The sequence below is a fragment of the Tubulanus polymorphus genome, chromosome 2 (genome assembly GCF_964204645.1).
Source record: "Tubulanus polymorphus chromosome 2, tnTubPoly1.2, whole genome shotgun sequence".
Taxonomy (NCBI): Eukaryota; Metazoa; Nemertea; class Palaeonemertea; order Tubulaniformes; family Tubulanidae; genus Tubulanus; species Tubulanus polymorphus.
The window spans coordinates 10229198-10254870 of NC_134026.1; the positions used below are offsets into that span (position 1 = coordinate 10229198).

At 38.1% G+C, this 25673-nt stretch overlaps 1 protein-coding gene across 1 annotated transcript; it reads right to left on the bottom strand.

Annotated features, from left to right (window-relative positions):
- Positions 1-13607: 13607 nt before the first annotated feature.
- LOC141898867 (BTB/POZ domain-containing adapter for CUL3-mediated RhoA degradation protein 3-like) lies at positions 13608-25403 on the bottom strand. The gene is made up of 5 exons (XM_074785007.1): positions 25054-25403; positions 22149-22408; positions 16703-16755; positions 15784-15982; positions 13608-15042 (listed from the first exon to the last, which is right to left on the bottom strand). Exons 1-5 carry the CDS (start codon positions 25217-25219, stop codon positions 14854-14856), a joined length of 867 nt encoding a protein of 288 aa, XP_074641108.1. The 5' UTR covers positions 25220-25403; the 3' UTR covers positions 13608-14853.
- Positions 25404-25673: the final 270 nt, after the last annotated feature.

The window sequence follows — 25673 nt, forward strand, 5'->3', positions numbered from 1 at the left end:
TGATAGGACATCTGGCTGAACCGGATACAGGTAAATAGTTACTATTAGCCTCTGACATGATGGTTCAGGAACCCGTTATTAATACTCCAGCCACCATACTCTCTTGCCGTCAAAATCATGTATCCCCGATGTTGGCGGTGTATCTGGATGACAATAGTTGTATTTCAAAGGATGCAGTAACGAGACAAGGCCCAAACTCAGAGTCATTCAGCTTTTAAGTACATTTTGTCATCAAGTCCATCACAAGCATCCTGGAGTTTGGGGGCTTAGGATTGATTCTAGAGTTGAACTATTGAAAATAAGCCATATTCACTTCCAAGACGTTGGTTCAACAGGGATTGTCAACTAATTTGGTCCTCAGCCAAAAAATATTTATTTATTCTAAGAATTTATGAATACGTTGATGATCTGTGATTGGGCATTTTGATGATCTGGGAATAAACAAGTGCATGCATGTACTTGTATATTATCAGATAAATTTTGTACTGTAGCAATTTGTTATTTGTTATTGATAATTCAGTATTTACACCATCAAAATTTGATACTCTTGGACAGGTTTCTGCCAATTATGTCTTATTCTAGCACATTTTGGAATTTGTGGGAACGAGAGATGTATGCATTATTTTCTAACCGCAATCAATTGCAAAGTTGTAGCTCATGACAAGTTCTGTGATTGTGATGAGTTTCGAGGTCATTGCTTTTTGTATATGGTCACCAGGGATATTATGGTAAATGGATCGAAGGTGGCCTATTGGCGGCCATTTTGAATTCTCAAAATTTGGCTATCAAATGATATAATACTGGTATTCCATGTAGAGTATTCATTTTTGAAATGAGAATATGGAATTGAATGGTGTATCATATGACCAAACTAGATCATCTTTTGGTCATCAACTGGATATGCGTTCCAGATAAAGCTTTCATGTCAATTGGCATGACCTATCACATGATCAAACTTAGTCATAATGTCATCCAAGATGGCCAACTGTGACTTAAAGGGGAACTGCAGTCAAAAATTATACTTGGCCATTCATTTCTACTCTTGTTGTTGTTTAGCATAATGTTAGTTAAAATTTCAAATTCTTCCTAATTAACTCGTATACGACGATTTTAATACTGTTATCAGCAGAATTTACGGCAGATGAGAGCCGCCATGTTTAAATTCCAAAGTGAGGCAAGTAAACATTGATGACGTATCCCGGCCCATCACACACTCCACACTTGTGTGTGTACACAAATAGATACACTCATTGAAGATCTCAGTTGAAAATTGCGATTAAAATACTCCTGCTGGGCTGCCAGTGGGGTCTACTTTTATTTATCCACTCACTGTCTGAAAAATATCCAAATATTTGCTGATGTGGCATTATGCTGCAGTTTAGAACTGTTATTGGACTTCAAGTGATGAAAACACTATGAATAGCAGCAGTAACACGTATCGCAGTGGGCCAAACTACGTCACATCCGAGAGAAAAGCATCTGCTACGGGGAGAAAATGGCGGCGGCCAGGCACTCTACAAAACCCTCTTTTTTGGATAAAGTATTTGATGAAATGTTTTTCTGCTGTTTTGAAAATGTATTTATAAAGGTTCCTAATACATACAGATACAAAAAGATTTTCGCTGCAGTTCCCCTTTAACTTAGCACCTGCCAAGGCTGGCTTAGATGCATTCGTATCTTGTTGTCTATGGTCACCACGGGACGTTGAATAGTGGAATAAATTAGTATTTTCTAATTATATTGATACCTAGGCATTTTTCTAAAATTCTATTTCCCCGAGTGGGTGGTATATGCGAGAGTTGACTGTTTTTAATTTATCTGATTGTGATAGTTGAAAAATCGTATATAATTCTTCAAAAAATAGTTGCTCGTCTTTTATTCAATTTTTCGAGTATATTTTATATCTGCACTTGAGGAGTGGGCTACAAATAAAGATTATTTCTTGAGAAGAAAATTGCATTGGAGATATATGAATGTACAGTAGACTCCTCTCAACTCGAATCCTATTAAGTCGAAAAACCGTTTAACTCAGCATATGTTGAAATTTTTTTGTCTCTGTTAAACCATACATTCAAATTCACTTTACTCGAAATTGCTCAACTCGAATATTTGTTCAACTCGACCCCCAGCAGCAAAAACAATTATCGATTAAAAACATGCATGGGTTTATTGTTATATTTAGTAGGTTACCGTAGAACGATCCACGCTACAATTAAGAAGATACATCACTCACAAAGACATTCACTCATCCAGTACGTGCATAAACACACAAACTCCAGCACGTTAATTGATTTCTACTTTTTCGCACCAAAATAATACATGGTACATGTAATTCGAGTCGCCGTTTAAGATCGTTCATTTTTCATCACACCAAGTAAATTTTTGGAGGTAAAAAATGAGACAAAATACGCTTTATCTCAACGGAATTGTTTTAAAATTTAGCAGATCTAACAAACAAACAAACAAACCATCTAGGATACTGAATCGTTCATTGAGGTTTAATTTCTTAATAATTTTTGACCAACTTCGTAAAAATCCCAACTCGAATTCCGCTTAACTCGATTTTTTTCCGGTCCCAATGATTTAGTTGAGCGAGTCCACTGCAATGTTCAAAACATATCTGAATTACTGCAAAACTTTCAGTAAGGGATCATTCAATTAGTACGTACAAGAGGGATGGAGGGGAGTCAGTGAAAATGCATGCAATTGTGTATGGCAGAAGGTTGTTTAAACGTGCTTAGTACGTACACACCATTTGATGTCTTTTTTGAAACAGCATTGAATAACAATACTGTTTGATAATGTGCTTTAACTCAATAAAAACACTTGTTCTATGGTTCATCATGATGGCCGCATCAGGCCAATTTAGAAAATTGCAATAAGAATTCTGATCCCATCCCATTCAACTCCTATTGCATATTTCACTTGTTTCAATAAATACAAAAGTAGTTACCATTAATACGTACTAATTGAACAATCCCTAACAAGGAAGTCACGTCCAGTAAAAATATAGTTCACTGCAACACATACACAATGAAACAAAAAGAAATTCATTCCATACAATTCTTGTTTTACTGCTGTTGAACTGTAGATTGATATTATCTCTTTTACATTTAGTCCTCGGTTAATTGGGTCCACTCAGTCGAGATCAATATCTTAATACACCCAACTGTTACATAGGTAGGGGTATATTGGAATAGGGTGTCCTGTCTGTCCATGTAGAGAATTCTATCAGAATTCCTTGGTTTTTGTTAGATGTATTATTATAATATAATTTGAAAGTTCAAAAGGCGGCTTTGGCATGAACAATCCTGTCAAATCTAGCTGCAGTTGGAATGTTTATGGAGGCCTTGAACTGCCTTAGTCTGTATAAATTGGGACCACACAAATATTTGCTAAGAGTTAATTGAGAATCAGGGAAATTGGAAAACATTTGAAAAACAAAGTGTCTACAGTGCCAGTACCGTTATTAAAATCCTTATCATCCACAGATTTGAGCAGTCTCCAACCAGTACATAGGCATATACTATACTATCCAGGGTTATATAACACTAAATTGCACAATGAATGTCAACAATTTGTTTTTATTCCACATCTCTTACATTTTAACAAATATATTACATGTAGCACAACATTCACAACATTTTTCATTCAATTCATTAAGATATCCTCTGCATATCTTGGCCCTTAAAGAGAAACCCCTTGCAAAAATTATGGGGACACCAATTTGGTAATATGGTACATGTATTGACAAATAAACTCCCTAAGAATCCAGAAGACTTCATGGGATATTTTGAGAACAGCTAATAAATATTATCCGACGGGTAATATTTCTTGGGTGGGATTGTATGTTACCAGTATCTTTCAAGACCAACAAAGTGTATCGTTCATTGGTCAATTCTTAGCGGCACTGCTATGCTAGATGTATTGAGAATCAACTTTCCGTACCTCATTGGAAAACCATAGAGAATAATATTCAAATTTATTGCAAGATTTCCCTACCATACCAGAACATAAAATGCTGCTCATGAATCTTATCTACCGTATATTTGATTAAACACGCTTGGAGCACTTCTCATTAAACACCGAGACTAATTCTGTAAGACTTCCAATGGCGAACACCGGCAGCTGTATGTAGACACAGCCATCGAGAGATTTCCGATTGATGCCACCATTCAACACTCAGAATTTGAAGGATTATAAGACTGAAGACTTGACAGAGCTGCATGTCTTCCACTGAACAGTTTACAGATATATGTGCGGGCAGAGCGAGCCTTGAGAAGCAACAACATACATGTATTTGAATGGGCTGAGCTACGGGTAACCAGTGAAGCATCCAAAAACTGCTTGGTCAACTCTGGTTGAAAATCCTAATATAACTTATCATAATTGTAGCTATATGTCAATACAATGTAAGCTACGTCTAGGCTAGCATTTTGAACCGGGTTTATTTGTCTTACCACTACGCTCAAAACACTGGTTCAATGCGGAGTTTTCCACAAAACCCGTGTTTAAGAAACCCTTCTTGAAAAAGAAGGGTTCACTGCATGAACCCGCAACTCCGCATTTTTGCTAGTGTAGACAGTGAACCCGTGTCTAATGCAGAGTTCAGGCACCACAATTGACCTTGAACTTGCACTACAGATGTTGATTCTTATTAATGAAACCGCGCTTAGTGTTGACGTTACTCACCGCGAACGCTGGTTTTTGTTGAAACCTGGGTAAAACGCGCTAGTGTAGACGTGGTTATATAGATACATAGATTTATTCTATAGTGGAACCTCGTCATAATGATCTGAGTCGCGAGGTCAATCGGAGCTTAACAGCCTTCTCGACGTTTTGTATATTTACACATAATACTGGTAAACAATATGATATAATCACAGGCAAACATTTGAGGTACTGTCTGAAACGGGCCCCGGCCGCGGCCACACATTTGAAATACAGCCCCAGCCACGTAAGTCACATGGCCACAACCAGCGGTTGCGCCACTCTTCATTTTTTATTGAAATAGATAGTTTCTTACTATCCTATCGAAAATTCAAAAACATAATTCCAACTTTGAATGATAAAAAAAGATTTCAATTGAACGCTTCGCTTAGTATTTCTATGAAAAGGGTGATGTGTCGGTATTCCGACACGCTTCACGGGTAATCGGTTTTCGCACCTTTTTCAGTGGGCGTTTACTGTACGTTTTGTGATTCAGTCTTACCTCTCTTGTCAAACTGCACGCACGCACGCTGTGAGCAGTAAATTATGCTGTACATAGAGTAAATAAAGTTCTGTTATTAAACACCAGCCTAACTCGTCTATATTCTGAGGACTAAGGAGACAGGTGACTTCAGTGGGAAGGCTGGACCCCGAGACCACCCCTAAATACGCAACTGGAAAAATATTTATGGATAGGTTTAGATGACCACCTAAATCGTATATCCTGTAGTAAACAAAAAAGAAATTACAAGGGCGGAAAAAAAATTATTCATTAATATGGGATCCTTTAAGGTAGGGCCGATCGCGACGATTAAATTCACCAGCAAATTCGCCGATGAATTTATACGCCTGATGCGACTGGTACTTAGTGGGAGGGAGTTAACGAATCACATGATATCAACAACGCATCCTATTGGTTGATAAAAATGGATCGCTCGGCGAAATTCATCGAGTGTGGGCAGACGAGCGAATTTGCGGGCGATCCGACCGAAAATATTAAACATGTTTGATACGAGCGAGTCGGCCGACGAAATCGTTGTCGCCGTGAATGGTCATACGAGCGAATTATTCGGGCGCTTTGTAAATTCGCTGCAAAAAAATATGCTTGTGTGCCCCTACCTTTAGATATAACAATGAACTTTAGATCCATGATAAGCAGATCGCATTCGCAAACATGGGCATGAAACTTGTATGGAATTCCATGCCACTTATTTCTTCTCTGATTATTCAACACATTGAAGTCATTTTATGAACACAGACATGCATGGATATCCCTTCGTTTTAAATGACATTCAGATGTAACAAAGTTTCTACGGTATATACGTATACAGTATTTTGGTTGTAACGTATAAATTATCTGGTCCCGACTGCTATGTTACATCTGAGGTAGACTGTACCAGCAAAATATATCCGACTTAGAAAAATTCAAACTTAAGAGTAGGCTGGATTTAGGGTCCGACTAAAGCAGGTTGGATTCTGGAAACTCCGACTTAGAGAAGGTCCAATATAGGGAATTCCATTTTCTAAGAAATTAAACCAACTTTGCATAATAGATGGCTCATAGCTCTCTAGATAGCTGTGGGCCTACCTACCTATCAGAGAAAAACTAACAAACCAGGCAACAACTTCTTGACACTATCGAACCTTTGACAAATTTCAAACTTGTCCCCATAAGTCAAGAGTTATTTTTGTGGACTCAGGGAGACCATTTTGCAACTGGCTTTTTCCTTAATTGTCACACAATTCATATATCATTTTGGTAGCTTTAACCTGATAATTGAGTTCAAAAACTAAAATGCAGTTACAAATCTTGCTTCTTTTCATCTGCTAGTTTTAAATTGTTTTATGTCATTCTCTCTCATGATCTGTTGAAATTATGAAACTATGTTTGTTTAGTTTAAAATTCCTATAATCAATCATTTGAAGACATCATTCAAGAACTCTCGCTCTAAAAAAAGACAGCTCCATTAAAAATTGACAATGACCAAAATTGAGTCCATTTTAATACATTTTTTTCTTTTATAACAATATATCAACAAAGTAGCCAACTAAAGGATGCAATTTCCTTCATTTTAGACATTTGGGAATAGAATAGACTTAGGCGAGTATCCAATTAATAAAATCAGGCTTAGAGAGATTTTTTAGGAAAATGAGAAAATAGTAGTAAAATTCAGGACCATAAATTTCTTCTGACCAGTCCAATTTTCCGACTTACCAAGATCCAACTAACACAAGTTTTACTGTAATGAACTATTGGTAACCAATATAACAACTAGATCAAGTTCGTTATAATGAGGTTCTACAGACTAGTACCTCAAAAGTAAGCGCATACCAGAAATACTGGTAGAAACGGATATCTGTTTGTGATCGTGCAGAAAATCAGGAATCATTACCAGAGAAGATCATAATGTGACCGAGTCAATAAAGATAAGACAGTTCCCAGGGTTTATTTCGCTCTGTTTCTACTTTTGAGTTTGCCCCAGTAAACTCGGAGCATCTACTGATGTAGTCACGTGTATGATTTAGTGGAAGGAAGCCCGTATTTTTATACAATAGTTATATCCCCCTCTAGCCGGAATTAAGCTTATTTCCCGTGCTTCTGAAACTTTCCACGTCATCACGTCGTGTCATTTCATGGCAGACGTGTGGGACTGTGTTCCCCTCCCTAATTTCGTTTCTGGGACTATTTCCTCTCCTTCTGGTGAGTAAAATTGTAGTTTACTATTTAATATTGTATCCGTTTAGATTCTAGGGGTAATGGGTAATTTGATTTACTTTAGCCCCTGGTCTCCCCTTCCACTGGTCATACCGTGACATTAATTTAAATCTATTTTTATTTCAGGGTTTTTGTTCCTGTGATTTTACCTAACCTACGTTTTATCACCTACGTTTTATCACCTACGTTTTATCAAGGGGATAAGCGAGTTTTTAAAAGTAGCTCATCGGCGTATACGCAAATTATATCTTTTTGCGACACGGAATTCTTTTTGTATACTAGAGGAGAAATAAACAGGAGATGGTGATACTGGATATTTATAGCGTTTTTCTTAGTCAGTTGGGCATCCAGCGATTCGAACCGACCACTCTGGTCTCGGTCACAATTGGCGTTGTCGACAGGATGCTCAATTTCAGACATTTATCCTTGTAATCCGAACACCGTTGCAATTACGTTTATTACCCTGCGATTAAGTCATATGGAGATTTCAACTTCAAGCGTTTGGATTAAGCTAAAAGATTCGGACTTATCAACGGATTCAAATTATTCGATTGACACCTGCTGCGTTAACTTGGACAAAAATCGAAAAAACAAGTGACGCGAGAATTTATATTCGGGTATCGGGTACTAGTCAGCTAAACAGCGTCAATTATTTATTATTTCGCGCGATCCCAAGGAGTATTCGAGAAAGTTTTGAGTCATCAAATTCGGTGGACTACAGAAAATCAACAGAAAAGTTTGGACCGAAGAATTAGACCTGTGTTAAGTAACTAGATGCTGTGTGAAGATCATGTTTCAATAACTTTAAAAAAAAAACTATCTGTGTTATCTTAAAAAAAGAAAAAATTTTATAATATAGCCTGCCCAAACCAGGTTAGGTCAAGTAGGATAAGGCATTCAAGAGCTACGGTAGTATCAGTACAACTTTGCATGGGTAATCGGGTCAATGTGAACATTTTTATTTCAGCACTGTAGGTTAACGATTAAACCAAGTCGGAGAGGGCCTACAGGAGGTCAGCTTACTAATAAAACTGTCTGAACTACATTGAGCGCTGCATAGGGCATATGTTTTCAGTTTGGTTCTGTAGATCTGGAACCGTTAAGTTTTAAATGTCTTTGAAAAAAGATTTAAGAAAAAAATCTTTTAGGATAAAGGGTCAGGCACAACGCTCTCTTGAAGACACCGGGGAGTGTGGCACCCTTTATTATAGGTGTCTATTTTGTAGTGAAATTAGCACTCGGTGTGGAAGTAAGGGCAGCTCCCTTTCTTTTCATTACAGCTGACGAACTTAACTTGACCCGGAGGGAGCAAGTGTAAGGGTAATTTCTGTCCTGCCTCTATAAATCATTTTTTCGAAAGAAAAAAGTTGTAGCACTCTCATCCCAGTCATTACTCTGCGTAGCTACTGGCAATATTAATTCCTGCGTACTACGTTAGTTAATTAATTAATTAAGTGCTAGGTGATCGAGGAGGGCTAGCCCGGAAGAAAATTTTAAATAGTAACAGTAATAGTAACTACTTAGTTATTGATTATCTGGTAAATATCTAACCACTTGATCGTGCTTTGTGAAGTTTTGCTACCTAGTAATAATTTTTTTCTTAGGTCCTATATTTGATCTGGGACTGTTTTCGTGGGTGTGTCTCATCACTTTATCCATTTAATCTGATTTTGCATGTGGTATTTTCCCTGTTTCGGCCTACCCATTTCACTGCTCATACGCAGTTAACCATGTCAACCGTAGATGAACTAAAAGGGCTGCTGGAAAAGTTGCAGCAGGAACATGCTAAAACTCTCAAGGAACTTGAAACCTCAAAGGAAACAAATAATACAGTAGTGGTGCCACCAAGGGAGAAACTCGGAAAGTATGCCGGTCTCACTCAAGAAACAGAGACCTGGATTGAGAAAGCGCGAGGCATCCTGAAAACAAGGAAAATAAAGAAACACGACGAAGTTGATTTCCTGCGAACCTACCTCGATGGAGCCGCTAGGGAAGAACTCCGGTTTCGGACTGGCATTAAAACCGCAGAAGATGTTTTCAAAGCTTTCCAAGATGTTTTTGGCGATCAGCTCAGCATAACTGTTTTAAAACGTAATTTTTTCGATAGGAGGCAGAAGGAATCAGAGAGCATACGCACTTACGCACATGCCCTCATGGAGCTAGTTAGCAAAATTTATTCGCGAGACCAAACAACCAATCAAGATGAAATGTTGAAGCATCAGTTTGCAGAGAATATGGTGGATGCAAACCTACGCTGTGAATTAAAGAAAATTCTAAGGCTCAACCCTGCAACCAAATCTATTGACCTAAGGGAAGAGGCGTTCAATTTAGTAGAGACTGACGACCGAACCAAGAAAACTGCTGGTGTGCACCAGATGGAGACTGAAGAGCTTTGGGCCGCAGCCATTTCTGCCAACAAACCAGTGAACCCTACACTGACAGCAAGTTAGATGCACTGGCAGCAAACCTGAATGCCCAACAGAAAGCATTAGAAGATTTAACTGCAGCCATGAAGTCTCTGATACAGCAACCAAACCCATTTCAGCGCAATCGGAACACATTGGAATGCTTTCATTGTCGCCAGAAAGGGCATATAAAGCGAAACTGCCCCCAACTGGGAAACGCATACCCTCTGCCGCCCTCGGGGAAATCAACGGTAGAGGGTAATTCTCCCGAGGTGTCCAAAGATAAAGAAGAACGTTCAGGCATTTTGTCGCGTATGACGGGGCAGCGTCCTACCATGCCAGTTGAAATTGAAGGCGAGTGGTTCAGCTGCTTGGTGGACACTGGTTCCATGGCGTCAACTATCACCGAGTCTCAGTTTAAGAAGATTTGGCCACGCGGAATCCCTCTTACCGACAGAGCAAATCTCGTCAAGTTGAGAGCCGCTAATGGCCTGGAGATACCCTATGTAGGATATTTGGAGACAGATGTGGTAGTACGCGACACACTGTTAAAAAACAAAGGATTTCTTGTAGTCAGGGATCCAACCTCGGTACAGGGCAAGAAAGATAAACAGGAAGTACCTGGTATCCTTGGTATGAACACCCTTCGGGACTGGAAAGGGTTATATGCGACCGGTAGTTTGTTAGAACCAGGTAGACCATTGTTTCCACGGGTCGCTCGAGAGTCAAGAACTTGGATACCAGCGGGATCTACATGTTCCATCACAGTGGTTGGCCATCAGCCAAGGGGGACACGCAGATGCGATGTTCTATTCGAGCCCAGTAACGTTGATATTTCGAATTACCTCCTGAGAGGAATCATACCGAGTCGGTGCTTTACTGCTACGGAAGATGGAAAGGCTAGAGTTTGGGTAAACAACATCAGTACTGAGGGAATTAGTTTGGACACCGGTATGAGAATGGGTATTGTGACGAGAGCAGAACCAGTCTTCCACAGTGTTATCTGTGAAGCAGTGTCGGCCGATCAAGGAGTATTCAAACCAGCTGATGACTATCAACCTCAAAAAAAGGGCATACCCGCTAACTCTGAACAGCCAATTGAGCTAGATCTGGGTGACTTCAATGGTACGGACGAACAACGCTTACTGTTAGTAGAATTATTACGGTAACACCGTGATGTCTTTGCCAAGGACGACCTAGATTTGGGAAGTACTCATGTGGTCAAACACCACGTAAAACTGACTATATATCGGTAACACAGAGATTTCGCAGAATAAACCCAAATCAATTCAGGGAAGCAAGAGAGCATATCTACCTGCTACTGGAGCGCAAAATTTTGAGGCCCAGCGATAGTCCCTATGCATCTCCGATTGTTCTTGTAAAGGAAGAAAGATGGTTCCCTCTGCTTATGCTGCGATTATAGAGCTCTAAATGCCAAAACACACCGAGACCATTTTCCCCTTACCCGCATTGAAGAGACTTTGGATTCAATGTATGGCGCCAAATATTTCAGTACTTTGGACTTAGCCGCCGGATATCTGCAAGTTGAGGTAGCAGAAGAGGACAAACATCTCACAGCGTAACAACACCATTTGGTTTGTTCGAATATAACCGTATGCCTTTTGGGATGACCAACAGCCCAGCAACCTTTCAGCGTCTGTTGACACGCATATTTTGTGAAGACATTAACGAAGCGCTGCTCATTTTCTTGGATGACATAATAATTTTCACCAAAACTTTCGAAGATCAGATAGCCAGCCTAGACAAAGTTTTTACCAAACTACGCAACAGTGGACTCAAATTGAAGATCTCTAAATACCTTGGTTACTTGTGGTCCACTAGGGGGGATCATAGGGGAATTAGATCTCGGGAGGTAGAAGCCAATTTGGGTTGATTTTGTTTTATGAATCTCATTCAATAAACTTCATGTTGTACCGAAGTTTTTTTTATGTTTTTGTCCTTTAGCCAATATGGTCACGTAGAGTCATGATGGTGGTGGTGTGCTACTATTAAGAAAAAAACTTCCAGTATCCATTCTTTTTTTTTTCACTTTGATTTTGTTTGGGGAATTTGACTAGTCGGTCAATTAGGGTCATTGATATGCCGGTGATAGCCGGCACGGCTATTTCAAAGTGGGGCATGTGTGACCAAGTCAATAAAGATAAGACAGTTCCCAGGGTTTATTTCGCTCTGTTTCTACTTTTGTAGTTTGAGTTTGGCCCACTAAACTCGGAGCATCTCCTGACGTAGTCACGTTATGATTTAGTGGAAGGAAGCCCGTATTTTTTACAATAATTATATCCCCCTCTAAGCGGAATTAAGTTTATTTCCCGTGCTTCTGAAACTTTCCACGTCATCACGTTGTGTCATTTCGTAGGGAGCAGACGTGTGGGACTGTGTTCCCACCCTTATTTCGTTTCTGGGACTATTTCCTCTCCTTCTGGTGAGTAAAATTGTAGTTTACTATTTAATATAGTATCCGTTTAGATTCTAGGGGTAATTTGATTTATTTTAGCCCCTGGTCTCCCCTTCCACTGGTCATACCGTGACATTAATTTAAATTTATTTTTATTTCAGGGTTTTGTTCCTGTGCTCATTTTTCATTAAACCTTCGTTTTATCGAGGGGATAACCGAGTGTTTAATAGTAGCTCATCGGCGTATACGCAAATTATATATTTTTCTGGGGAACAGAATTCTTTTTGTATACCAGCGGAGAAAAAAACAGGAGATTGTGATACTGGGTACTTATAGCGTTTTTCTTAGTCACATCGATTTGAACCGAACACTCTGGTCTCCGTCACATTAAACATCAGGACAAACTGATAGAAGATATAAACATCAGAAAAAACTGATAGAAGAAGATATAAACATCAGAACAAACTGATAGAAGATATAAAAATCAGCAGAAACTGATAGCAGAAGATATCACTGATATCAGACTCTGGAGTAACCATAGTTATGACCTGTTTGCATATTCAACAAGGAGTGGGGACAGTTAAGGTATTCAAATATGCTTTTCCCTAGCAAGATACGACACACCGAATAACCTTTCCGCTACTATAAATCTTGATCCAATGTCAGTAAAACTTGCGCAGGTGAGATTGCTGTTGAAAAATTTGACTAATCAGTAGGAATTTTTCGGGGACTAAAATGTTCTAGCACATTTTCCTATTAAGATCTCTCTAAAGCTCCTCCATCACATTAGTAAATAATGCATACACATTTTGCGCTGCGCAAAAAATGTACCCTGCAGAATATAGGCTTCACATACAAGCCAGAAAGTGTGTTTAGGCCAAATGAACGAGCTGTGGAAAGCAACTATGAATCTTATGAACATATCTGCAGCGTTAACAAGTACATGTAACTTCATCACCCTTGTCACATTTATTTGAGTAATTCTGTTCCTATTCTCTTTTATATATTAATTCTGTTCCTAATACTTCTCTTTTATACATTAATTCTAGTATTCTGATGTCATGCAGAAAGTGAGACTCGAATAACAAATCAACGGTTTCCTTTTCCAAAATTGATTTGCTAGCCACTACCACCAGCATTTTTGAAAAAACACTTGCGCAACATCAACGAAAGCAGCGTTAAGTGCACTAAGTTCACTGCACATTGGAGGATACTGCCATGCCTAAAATAATTCAAAATGTTAGGAATTCACCCATGCACAAGCCAAATTTTACAGTGCACAGTGTGTACGCATTTTTTGGCTCGCTGGGGGCCATAAGCCAGACTATTAATCAAGTACTTGCCTAGGTCGGACAAATATTTTATCCCTTGTCTCAAATTAAGTAAATTACAATCCCTATATCAGCGGAGTTGTTGGTTTTTTGTTTCAAAAGAGAAAAGAAAGATAACTCAGAACTTTGAGAAAAAGTTTGAAAGTTTGTCAGTGTCTACAATGGGTCGTAGTTGTCTGGTTTTCCTCTCGAAAGGTAATCCTGTAAAGGGAGCTATCCTTTATGCAAAGAAGTTCAATTTGGATTTTTCCAGTAATCCAACTTACTGATAGTCATAATTTTTCTACATGGGACAGATTTTGCCTGTCACAATATTCCCAACGTTATGCTAGTTTTACAGAAACAGATATCAATCGAAGTTGGAAACAAAATTTGCAATTTGTCTGACTCGAGCAGCTTTTACTGTATTACTTTTCAACAACTTTCTAGTAGAGCGTGCACCTCTTTTATACATGATAAAATGAGATTTATTTCTTCTTGAAAATGAGAACAAAGGGCACCAAAATCAAAATATATATTCTCTATCTATTCTCAATCTTTTAACTGATATATTATCATTTTCAATGTCATCTATTCTGACGAATGGCACAAAGCGGGTAAAAAGGCAACTGATACCTCAACCGTAATACTTATGTACTACTTTATACAACAGTCAAAATCCAGGTTTATTTAGTGAACTAGAGCTTCAGGATTGAAAAACTTATGTTAGAAATTGTTACCGTCATTCAAACAAAAGAGAGTTCATATTGTTGTTGACTTAGGCGTGCCCCTTCTGGAACCTGGACATGAACCCCTTTGTGAAATTCTAGATATGCCCATAATGCCTTTAAACGATGAACACAACAATATTTTTACATGAACCTTAGGTACTTGGACACTGAAATTTTGGTTGACTGAAACCACATGACAATAGCGACCAACATATCGGTTGTAACCAAAATATCGGTTGTAAATGTTTAACTTTTTGAACAATGCTCACTACAACGCTACTACCCTCAGGCACAGGGCACAAGGCTAGCTCTGACAGTGAATTGGTTGAAATGTAGTAGGCCTATTCATTCAGCCAAAAACCAGCAGTAATGTACAGCCTAGACCCCAGACATCAACTATTGCTGTGAGAGCTTTTTCAGCATTTTGATGAATTGACCTATGTCTAGGTATTCGTAGTCAATTTATTAGTTTCAATCGAAAATATCTGAACACAATTGAAGCCTCAACAATTGAAGACTGAGGGTTACATATAGACTGCAGAACGATACCTGCACAAAAAACCGATTACTTTCTTCTCATTCTTGACGTGCCCTCGTCTCCATCATCGTCGCTATGGTAACCACCGCCGACCGAGCTACCGACTGTGTAACCACGCGTTGCTTGCATTAATTCAGCATCGGGTCCTTTATCTCTGTTCTCATACAGCAGCACATTTAATGTCTCCTCATAGATTTTCGCTTCGGGAAATTCAACCTAAACATAAAAGATTGTTAAATTGTTAAATTTACCAAGTGTTCCACATTCAATGTGACAGACATTCATTAATGACATTTGATGAGTAATCTTTTGTTTGCTGAACGACACTCCAGCCTGTGGCGCCCTCTCGGTTATGTTCTGGTTGTGGGTTTGTGTGGTCATTCATCGTATTGATTCCGCGAATGGCGGTAACGTACCTAACTGTTGATGAATAAATATTTGGTTATTATGAAATATTGTTTGTCGCAGGTGAGTTGGTTTCTTGTTTGTATGAATACCTTGTTAAATGTGTATTGATGTTAAAAGAATATGTTGTATAAGTGTGGTCATTCATTGTATTGATTCCGCGAATGGCGGTAACGTACCTAACTGTTGATGAATAAATATTTGGTTATTATGAAATATTGTTTGTCGCAGGTTGTTGGAGAGGCCGTGGAGTAACTTCTTTTCTACTGGTGGTTGGAGCCAAGGCTGTACACCCCCAACAAGGCCGCTGCGACGAGGTACCAGCGAATCGTCGGATTGTCGAATCGAATAATTAAGATTACATGTTCAACCCCTGATTACCCCTCACGATCGCCGGAGAAGGGCGTTCACATCAAGATCCAGTTCCATGGTTTTGGGTTAAAATTTGACGCTGATGTGATGTGTATTGATTGCTAGAATGGCCTGCATATTTGTTTGATGCTTAACAAGAAATACACTTGCATCTTCTTCCTAGCAGCAATAATACTCTACCTTCGTATGTTTCTTATCTGTTCCATAAACGATCGACGTACAGCAAACTTCGGCAACTTTTTGTCCGTGACCGTAAAAGGACCAGCAGCATATTTCATTACTGCCAATCACGTCCTTGATGAACAACACTCTACCCGTGAATCTTAGAGACAGTTTATCAAAAAGTTCGATATTCCGTAGTAAATTGTCGTCTGAATTACTGAAAAAAAAAGTAAGTGAGGAATCAATTAAAATAAAATTAGGCCCTATGGTTTACCTTAAAATTACTTAAATCCACCAATACATTCACAAATGTCTATCTGACATAAGCCTACTCAGAAATGACATAACAGTGTACAGTAAAACTCCTTTCGAGTTGGATCTTATTGGATCGTGAAAATTTGCCAGACTTGAGCAAAATCCATGTTCAATATTATCGCATTTAATTCACATAAAGCGTCAGAAAAAATATATTCATACAAAATATTCCCAGAGGAACAGATATTTGAGTTTTTCAGATCAGACTTGAGCCATGGGTGCATCCAGTAAATTGCTGTACGAGGGGTGTTAAGTTATTTCATAATACAGTCAAACCCGCTTAGGTCCGCGTTATTGGGTCGACAATTCCAAATGATGATTTACATTGAAATTAATTGAATTGAAAATACTTGGGACCCTAATATAGATGACTAAGTAATATGACCACATATCCGATAGCTATTTAACCAAGTTCGACTTTTACTTTCATAATCAACAGAAACATTACAGCGTGCTTCGTCAAAATGGAAATATTATCCATGTAATTTCAATTTAGACCTACCTGACATGCATATTGCAAAAATAGGATATATGTAGTTTTAATTTAGGCCTACACAATGCATATAGCGGAAACAGGGTTGAACAAATGTGAGTATGTACCGTGGCACAGGTTGGTTATTACCTTGTGTATGAATACTTGTTATTGTGACGGTTACATAGAAGTTTGACAACAGGCTGAAAAAAAAAGATAACACAAATAGATCATTTGCAAATACAGTAGGGATTTCAGGTCACGTGATCAAAATGTGTCATAATTAGCGTTTTCCACGCTTCAAATTTTCAATCGCTCATAAAAAACGTATTCTATATCCGATTGAAGCCAAACTTGCTCAGTATACTCAATTTACCGGTTATTTGTTGTGGTGTAAATTTCATGAGTGTATCTTGCCTAGTTACGGAGCAATAAGTCGTAGTTCGGCGCGCGTCGGCTCATTTCTAGGAAACAAGATGGCGGCCATGTTTGTTCATGCATTTTTTAAACACGTGAAAAACGCATGCAATTTTTTGGGTCAAATCCGCGAGCCGGCTGCTGATTGGCTGGATATTTGACCTCAGAATATTTTAAGAACATGTTTCAAGTAGAGCATGTCGGTGCGTGCAAGTTTTGGTAGGCCCTGTATCACTCGGAAAAAGTCGTAAACATAATTCAAAGTGCTCATACGCTAAAATTAATAATTTTAACAACTTGCACTCTACTACATGATAAAATAAGATACTTTATATATTGTTTTCAATTATTACTTTTAAGATTGATTTAGTAGTCTTTCGCGGATTTTGACCTAAAGTCGGCAAGGCGCTTCAAATTGTTTACATCCGGGTCACTGCCGGCTCACACCGGCTGCCAGCTGATCAATCAAAACACTTCCTGGTTCATTTTTACCACTCTAAATGTCAATTTAACAAGTAAAACGTCACTTTCACTCAATAAACTCATACTTTATTACGAAATCGGCAATATATAAGACGAATAATGGTTAGGCCTACCCAATTTAAAAACTTTGAGTATTTTGCACAAGAATCCAAGTTTTGTCTAAATTTTAGCTCATTTTTTGCTAAAAAGAAATTTTATTTTTCCTATCTGCTTCACCTTTAGGTAACCATCTCATCTTGAATACTAGGATATCCCTCTGAAAAGCAGTTGTTATTCATTTGTTCATGGTTTTTCAATTCTAATTGTCGACCCTTTCGCTAAATAACTGCTGCTGCTAGGCCTAAAATACCCACCAACCAGTGGTTAATCAAATAGATTCTAAAGGATTATATTATCAATTTTCTTTTTCATTCGAATGACTTGCCTAGAAGGAGACCTTTAATTAGATACCAAACATGACATACTTTTTTAAAATTGACTTTCCGATAAAATATCGACGCAAAACAAGATGGCCACCATTCCTCGAGCCTCAATTTGAGATATCATGATATAGATATTTCATGGGTAAATCTGTTAGGGCCTAGGGATCTCTAAAGAAAAACAAAGGCTTTTCCATTCATTTCAATTTGATTTAATTTCGCAAAACCATGTAGTACGTAGATCTCTTCAACGCTTTATCCTATTCTTCTGCGGCAAGTGAGTATCTGAAATATAATGATATTATTAGTGTCTTTTATTTCAGAAGGCTTTAAAACATTGAACTTATCCACTAAGATTAGTTATTTCAAATAATAAAGGTCTATAAGGCCATATCGAATCAACTAAATACATTAAAGATGTAGTTAATTAGATTCAAGATGGCCGCCTTGATACTTACCTTATGGTTACCGTGGTAATCGGTATCACCCTGATGCACGATATCTTCGGTATATTATCTCAAAATTGATATTCCATGTCTTAAGTATCATTTATCTTGAGAAATAAACTATAGTATTGCGTGTTAATGGTTATAGAAGTGGGTATTAATTAGATAATTAGTATGCAAATTAGCCTAATTTACATATTTGTGCAATTACTTACATGAATCTAAACAAACTTTGTATAGACAACATACTGACCAAGTTTGGTTTTAAACAGATAAAAATTCTCGGAGTTATATTGGTTTTAATGTTGAATTTAATTCCTTTATCTGGCTAAAAAGCAGCAAAACCTAGACACTTCCTGTCTGTTACTTTCATTGGAAATGAACTAAAGTGTATTGCGCAATCGAATGACAAAAATGCCCCAAATTTCCACCCTTAGATTGCTTATAACTTTTGAACCGCTTGACCAATTTCGATTCTGTAAAGTGCTGTATGCTTATGCTATCCCCTTCTTCATTTTAAGCTATTAGAAAGACACATAGGACACATAGAAATTTTCAACCTGAAATCCCTAAATACAGTAGAACTCGCTCACCTCGGAATTTTGCTAGCCTCATCAGAAAAATAAAAAATCATTTTTCATTTGTAACTGTTTTGAAATGAAAAATATGTGCCTTGCTCGGAATTGCCCTCCTCGGAAATTTGTTTACCTCACACTGATTACCGTGGGACAAAGGTCATTTTCTTTGCTCACCTCGGAAAACTTTAACGACCTTCCATGTTTTTTACCCATTGAGACATTTTTTTTGACGCCTTATAAAACGTTACCATTATGAAACCTAAACAATGTTAACCATTCAGCGTCATTTTACAAATGACAACCGTAAATCGATGTGCAAAACGTCACAGGTTTATGTGTACACATACAAGCTATTTGGAAAAATATTATTGATAAAGATGTAGAATGGTTCCCTGTGATTATATAATGACCTCTATTTGAACGTCGAAATGTTATATTGCATTGAATATCATGATAAGACGTATTGTAATAGTAAAGTATGTATGATTATATCAGGAGCGGCAGGCATAAACAGAAATGATAAGTAAATCGGATTATTCTGTTAAATGGCGGATGTATACACGATTTGGAAGTCTGATATAAAAGTCAGACCCTGACATGGGGATGCTAGTGGAATGACGAAGCTATCTACGATCTGAGTAGGGCCGGCGTGAATTTCATCGGCGGCTAAAAGCGGTCTATATAAAAACGTGTAAACAAATAATTTCAATATTCAAATGTTTTAGAAAATATGTTCGATATTAGGGGTATGCAGGTTTCATGAGACTAGCAATTTATAATAGCATAGCTGTCATATACGGCTCCGCGTCCACTGATGGCATGTGTATAAGGTGACAATTCAATTCAATACTTTATTGATCCTTATTACATTGAAATTCCGGGATGAAATTCCCAAATTCAATAAAGTTACTAAATTTTAGAATAAGAAAATACAAAATACAAGACACATGGGTAATTCATACAGAATAACATGAATAAGTTATTTAAATGACGATGTCTACTTCAACCCAGACTCAAGTCTAAGATACCGAGTGACAGCCAAACCGGGCCCCGGGACCGGGCCGGCTGGCTACACGATATGCTCGAAGTCATGATGAAGCAGACATCAGAAGAGCTCTTTCTTCGTCATTATATATCATCATTATCAATTACTAATATTATTACTTAATTGATTACTATCACTACATATATATTGCTATAGTCCCCTATTCTTGAATCGCATCCTTTCTTCAACCATGGAGGCAATGAAGTTGCAGACCAGCTTAGAGCAAAAGTGAATCGAAGTCGGTGACAAGTTGACAATTTTTTTTTTAATTAGACCAGTCGAAGACTGTATCATCTACCCAATCGCCAAATCTCGTAATTCCCCAAATTTCTTAAAACTTCGATTTCAAATTTGCAATTCCACATTAGCTTATCCCAGAAATTCTACATTTTTTTGCAGGCCTCAAATAATTTATTTAAGTTAATTTTCTTGTTACTGACAGTCTATGCAATACATTTATTCCGATAGTTTATTGATTTTGAAGTGTGTTTCCGGAAATCTAAAATGAGTCCCCAAATCAGTACCGTGACAAATGGCGCCATCTATTGGAGAAAATAGAAAGTATGTATAGCCAGGAAATCAAATCATGTACGTTTAAAAGGAACTTGGCTGGATTAAACTTTACTTAACCCCTCTGAAATTCCTCCCGGAATACTTTATTATCGCCAAAAAAGACAAACAAGAGCCCCAAGGGGCACTGTGGCCAGCCTGTCAGCTTTTCATTAAATGGCAAATGATGATGCAGTCTGTGGGTTATATTTGTCAAAATACACTCCCAGCCGAGAGTCAATACCTAATAATCTACACAATACAATCGTAGAATACAAAAGTAGCACAGACAGCGACTGGAGCTGGCAGGAACAAATACCTCAGATTAATCTTTTCCCTTGGTCTTATCGATTTGAATGCAGAATAGAATTTTCTGAAATTTGCTCGATAAAATAAAATTGAATTGGATTTGATGTTTTATTTGCACAATAAAGTAAAATTGAATTGGATTTGATGATATTTTTTGCAGAATAGAATTTGATGAATTTACTGTTTGAACACATGGCTAATTAGCATATCAAGGTCATCCATCCGATTTGAGAAAAAGCTATTTTCCCGGACTTCGCTTAAATGTCAATGATATTTTCTGTGGTGCAATTAAAAATATTCCTCCAAAAAATCAAGTCACCTAAAGATTTCACAGAAATCGATCTTGAAATACAATTTTAGATCTTTAAATAAAACCCGGCAGTAAAACGGTAGACGATACCGCGGGTTCACGTGAACACCTGCCAGTCTCTGCGGCTAAGCCAATCATAGAGGATTCTTTGCTTTCTGATTGGCTTTTTAAAACAGATATTTTTGCGTTCAGATTTTCGCGAAAAGGCTGAAATAAATTTTAACCAGGGTCCTTTTTCAAAATAAGCTTCATAGGGTTGGAGAATGGATATTGCTCTAATGAATGATTTGTGTGAATATATGCTCAGTTGCACAGTCAAAGAGCCTTTGCTCTGGAAACCATGTCATTCAAATTCCCTCCATTTGTATAGTAAAAGGCTCAGCCTACGGCTGGCCTAAAAATGGGAAGTTTTCATTGCTCATTTGTTTTAATATGTCATATTACATCAGAGTTTACACGTTTTATTGCAACAAGACATACATACATTGAAATAAAGAGGAAATTATGTCTTTGAAAATATTCATTTCCATTTCTGCTCCTGCTTCAGAAACGCCAACAGCAAGATATAGAACACAAACAGAGATGCATCGGAGGTACATCATGTGTGTTTTATGTGTAAAGTTAAAACTATGGCTATGGAGATGGATCCAGTTGAGCAACAAACTAGGTCACAGAACCAGGTCAGAGAACAGCGGTAGTATACAGTATACGTGTGACCGCTGATTGCTAATGCTGTATCATTTGTGTTGCGATCTTTAGAGCACTCAGGTCGACCACGACTCAATAATCCAAAAGTCTAGGCCCATCCATCATGTGACATCAAAAAGCCATGTGATGCAATACTCATCACTTGGCTACGACATTAAGATCAGTTGTAGGAAAAAGAACTCGTTCGAATCCTTTCAATTTGGCGTACGGTCGGCTTGCGATCGTTTGTTCACTCATCGCAGACTTGACTGCTTATGATTCGACGTTCTGATCTGATCTTAGTCGACCCAAGTAAGGCTTATTAGCGATCAGCGGTGAATGTGTCGAGTTACCTTTGAAGTCGACTGTATAAGAGATTGTTCCTCTTTCTGCGAAGTAATCAAAGGAACGCGGCAAATCGGCTCCAATTCTTCGTTTTTCTTCTTCAGCGCCGTCTCGGCGGCATCAACGAGTCCTTGCACTAAGTAGTATTTCGCCTCGAACAATAAATCGGTCAGTTCCCGTTTCGTGTCCGGCAACGAAACCGAACCGTCGCGAAGAAAGTTCAAAATCGTCGCAAAATGTTTTCCGCATCGATCAATTAATATCCAGCCTAAAATGAACGCAAAACAGAATTGATAGTTAAGTTTCATAGAAATACAGGCAGAATTAAACCACCGACAGAATTTTCTTTGCAGTTTAACACCATTAATTTCCAGCCACATAGGCTAATATATATATATATATATATATATATATATATACATATACATATATATATATATATATATATATATATATATATATATATATATATATATATATATATATATATCTATATACGATCCAGAGGGGGCACCCCTTTTCTGACCAAGCGCCCTTTTGAAAATCACATGTGAAAAATTCCACGCGACATTGATCTTTGACTTAAGTCCACAATACTTCTTAAAGCTGTAATATGCGCTAAAATTGTATAGAAATGTACTTTTATCTTCTGAAACGTAGCTTAAATTTTCAAAATTTTCTGGGGGCCCCCAAACCCCCTACAAGGCCATAGTGCCTTTGGCGCTCGCCGAGACTCCGTGTCCACTATGTCTCCGGGCACTATGGCCAGCCTTTCATAAATGGCAAATGATGCATTCTGTGGGTTAAATTTGTCCAAATACACGGCCCAGCTCATAGACTAATCAGTCATTCCCACGGTCAGGCTAATAATTTACACAATTCAATCGTGTTTTCATAAGTAGCACAGACAGCGACTGGAGCTGGCAGGAACAAATACGTCAGATAAATCCTCTCCCTTGGTCTTATTGATTTGAATGCGGAATAGAATTGAATTTTCTGAAATTTGCTCAATAAAACTAAATTGAATTGGATATGCTGTTTTACCTTGTTCAATAAAGTAAAATTGAATTGGATTTTATATTTTTTGCAGAATAAAATTCGATTGAATTTGCAGTTTGAGCACATGGCTAATAATCATATCAAGGTCATCCATCCGATTGAGAAAAAGCTATTTTTCCAGCACAATTGTCAATGATATTTTCTGTCATGCAAAAAAAAAGATATTCCTCCCAAAAACCAAATCAACTAAAGATTTCACAGAAATCGATATTGAAATACAATTTTAGATCTTAAAATAAAACCTGGAAGTAAAACGGTAGACAATACCGCGGGTTCACTCGAACACCTGCTGATCTCTGCGGCTAAGCCAATCATAGAGGAGTCAGCTTCAGCTCCATAGGGGTTGGAGAATGGATAATGATTTAATGAATGATTTGTATAAATATATGCTCAGTTCCACAGTCAATGGGCCTTAGCTCTGGAAACCATGTCATTTAAATTCACTCCATTTGTATAGAAATAGGCTCAGCCCATGGCTGGCCTAAAAAGTGCCCTTTTCATATGAGGTCATCTTCACCCGTCAAGGGATTCGAACCCACTACGCTAAAGCTGTTCCCCGAACCCTTGACCTCATGAGTCGCTGGAGTCGTTACTAGCCAACCAGAATCCGGTCGTACCAATCACAGCGCTTGTAACAAACGACAGTAGACTTCTGTTGGTTTTCCCATTAAATGGACCAATCAGCGAACGTTTTACCGAACAAGGAAGTATTACCTAGTTAGTTACCTAATCGTTGGTGGTAAGCCTTTTATAATCGGATGAGCTTAATACCAATGTTAGGGATGATAAGGGCAAAAACACAGTTGAAAAAAGTAACACTTCAAAAATATACTTTTTATTGACTTCAGTCCACAATTAATGGCTTAACTCACAAACTTACACAGGTACCTTTTGAAATAATTTGATTTGCACAAGGATTAAGATCGTCAGGTAAGGTGTAATAGGTATCAAACAAACAACGAATCTGTTGTGCGTTGATTACAACAAAATGCTCCTATCTCCGTAATGCTTAAATCTACCCGCAAATATCGGAACAGCTGACGTCACAGCAATCTCGAAGAGGCATCGCGAATTTTCAAAAATCAATTTTGTTGCCAGTTAAAATCTTTAAAGAAGCTAAAACAGTGTAAATGTTTCTAAAAAATCATCTACAATTGAAATTATGGGCGCTCCTTATATTTCAGGATTAAAATTGACACTTTGGAACGTACTTCGGCAATCGTCGGCAGTGTTCGGCTGTCCCGACATTTGCGGGTAGATTTAAGCATAATGGAGATAGGAGCGTTTCCAGCCTTTCTGTATAGTATAGTTAAACCATGGGCGCGCATTGCATCATGGGTAAATTCATTGTAAAACATGACGTATTATCGAAGGCAGGACATATCACTGGTGAGTTATTGAATATTTATCCATTCTCAAAGCCCATATTCAAGTGAACCCCCTTTCTTCCATCCAGCTTGGATCCAACCCCCTGCGGGAAAGAATATCAATATCACGGTCATCATTATTACCGAGATCAACCGAGATGACATGAAATATAACATATTTATTCATACCTGATCGATTCTAACATTTGTAATAATGTTATATCAGTAATAAATATCTTCTAGTCATATTTTACATATTTTGTCGAATATTTTTGTAGAAAAATAGCTTTTAACTTTTCCGAGATGAGATTCAAGCATTAAAATGGTAAATAAATTAACAAAATGCTATATTTCATGTCATTTCGGTTCATCTGGTAAATTGTGTCATCTCCGTAATTAGGAGGATCCCAATATAGGCAATATCATGCCACACGATCATTAATCATTAATAATACACCAACCGCAACCCTAGTCTGTCAACACAAACCTTCAGGATCAGTGAGAACTTCCATTCTCCCACTGAACATTGCTCGTAACATCGTATCTTGTTTTGTAAGTGTGCCGATCGTCGTATAAAACAGGGAACCGCCGACATTAAGTTTGACATATTTGGAATCGTTTCCACGGATAACAAGGCGTTGTTCCCCAGACATCGTGCAGGATTCTACTCGTCTTGGTACCCTTGTCTTCTTACAATTTCAAGTCCCTCCACCGTCCACCTTACGATTAACTACTCGGTTGACTAATCTACGCGTTAAATACGCTTTAAAAATAGAATTTGATGACTAAAAAACGAAGAAATTATCTCATTTGCATTTCCGGGTGCGTTCTTAGACTGGTCGCCTGTTCAATTCTGCGCCAAGGTAAACACCGGTAACCAGTCAAGGTAAATAATAGACTGGTTACCGGTCTTATTCCATCATCCTCGCTTGCCAGGGGTCAGGTATCACTCCCGAACTCGCATCCACCCCCGTCAAGGGATTCGAACCCATTACGCTAAAGCTGTTCCCCGAACCCCTTGACCTCACGAGTCGTTGGAGTCGTTACTAGCCGACCAGAATCCGGTCGTACCAATCACAGCGCTTGTAACGAACCGTCAGTAGACTT